This window comes from Triticum aestivum, chromosome 2A (assembly GCF_018294505.1).
Source record: "Triticum aestivum cultivar Chinese Spring chromosome 2A, IWGSC CS RefSeq v2.1, whole genome shotgun sequence".
Lineage (NCBI taxonomy): Eukaryota > Viridiplantae > Streptophyta > Magnoliopsida > Poales > Poaceae > Triticum > Triticum aestivum.
The window spans coordinates 32,054,850-32,056,486 of record NC_057797.1 but is presented as its reverse complement, the minus strand read 5'-3'; the positions used below and the strand labels follow the sequence as shown (position 1 = coordinate 32,056,486).

Below are 1,637 nucleotides of genomic sequence, written 5' to 3'. Positions count from 1 at the left end.
CCCCTTCCCTTGATTTTCAGTGGGGGTGGGCCCGTCAGTTTATTTTCATCCAATCAAAATCAGCCAAGTAATCCACTCCATAATACTCTGTAAAAATAATCCGTGCGTGTAGCATTGCTCCTTGACTGAGACTTGGTTAAGTCTCTCAATCGACTAAGATCTAGCCATACCTATCAGTTATTCCTACGTCGTCAATCATGCCATGATCACCGTGTTTGATTCCTACGTCGTCGATCATGCCATGATCACTGTGTTTGTTATCAATGTCGGAATAACTGATGAAGAACTTTGCATTGGTGCAGGACTGGTTCAAGAAGAGGTTCAACGCGGCGGTGTTCGAGAACGAGCTCAAGTGGTACGCTACGGAGCCGGCGCCGGGGAAGGAGGACTACGCGCTCGCCGACCAGCTGCTGCAGTTCGTGCAGTCCAGCGACGCGGTGGCGCGGGGGCACAACATCTTCTGGGAGGACCCCAAGTACACCCCATGGTGGGTCAAGAACCTCACCTCCGCCGACCAGCTCCGCGCCGCCGTGGCCGGCCGCATCGAGAGCCTCCTCTCCCGCTACAAGGGCGACTTCGTGCACTGGGACGTGAGCAACGAGATGCTCCACTTCGACTTCTACGAGTCCCGCCTCGGCCGCAACGCCACCACCGACTTCTTCCGCACCGCCAAGCGCGCCGACCCGCTCGCCACCCTCTTCCTCAACGACTTCAACGTCGTCGAGGTCTGCGACGACCTCAGCTCCAGCGCCGACTCCTACGTCTCCCGCCTCCGCCAGCTCGCCGACGCCGGCGTCACCTTCGAGGGCATCGGCCTCGAGGCGCACTTCGCGAAGCCAAACATCCCCTACGTGCGCGCCGTGCTCGACAAGCTCGGCACCCTCCGCCTCCCCATCTGGCTCACCGAGGTCGACATCAGCAACGCCCTCGACCCCAAGACCCAGGCGGCGTACCTGGAGGAGGTGCTGCGGGAGGGGTTCGCGCACCCGTCCGTGGACGGGATCATGCTCTGGACCGCCATGGACGCCAGCGCCGCCTGCTACCAGATGTGCCTCACCGACGGCAACTTCACCAACTTGCCTGCCGGGGACGTCGTGGACCGGCTGCTCGGGGAGTGGCAGACTAGGGAGGTCCTCGGGGCCACCAACGACCGCGGCTCGTTCAACTTCAGCGCCTTCCTCGGGGAGTACAAGCTGTCCGTCACCTACCTCAACTCCTCCGCCGAGGGCACCTTCTCGCTCGCCCGCAGCGACGACACCAAGCACATCACCATCCGTCTCCAGCCATGATCCATATCATGCATGTATACGTACTGATCGAGCTTTTGTATTTACTAGAACTTGAGATGCATTTGTAGCAGGTCAGATGCCACGCAGATTTATTCAATTGTGTTGACATACAAATGCACAGCCCATCTTTCTCCATCAGCTTGACCTTTTGGGTGAACTAGCTGGTGCGTACAGTTCTATATGGTATCAGAGTCAATAGGTCTTTAGTTTAAAACCCGACTGGCGCAATTAAATTGCGGCCCACTTTCAGTCCGGCGTCCGTACTTCAGTCAATGAAAGCTTTGTAGATGTAGCAAACCCTGTCAGCTGCACGGTCGATGAAACTAATAATAGCATCAATGTAAGCTC

The 1,637-nt window shown here is 57.2% G+C and overlaps 1 protein-coding gene across 1 annotated transcript in view; it reads left to right on the top strand.

Annotated features, from left to right (window-relative positions):
- The window catches only part of LOC123187191 (endo-1,4-beta-xylanase 5-like), a 5,486-nt gene extending 4,059 nt beyond the window's left edge, over positions 1 to 1,427 (top strand). The window contains exon 6 of the mRNA XM_044598982.1: positions 303 to 1,427. Coding sequence (XP_044454917.1) covers positions 303 to 1,289 — 987 coding nt within the window. The 3' untranslated portion in view covers positions 1,290 to 1,427. The remainder of the gene's footprint in view (positions 1 to 302) is intronic.
- The last annotated feature ends 210 nt before the right edge of the window (positions 1,428 to 1,637 follow it).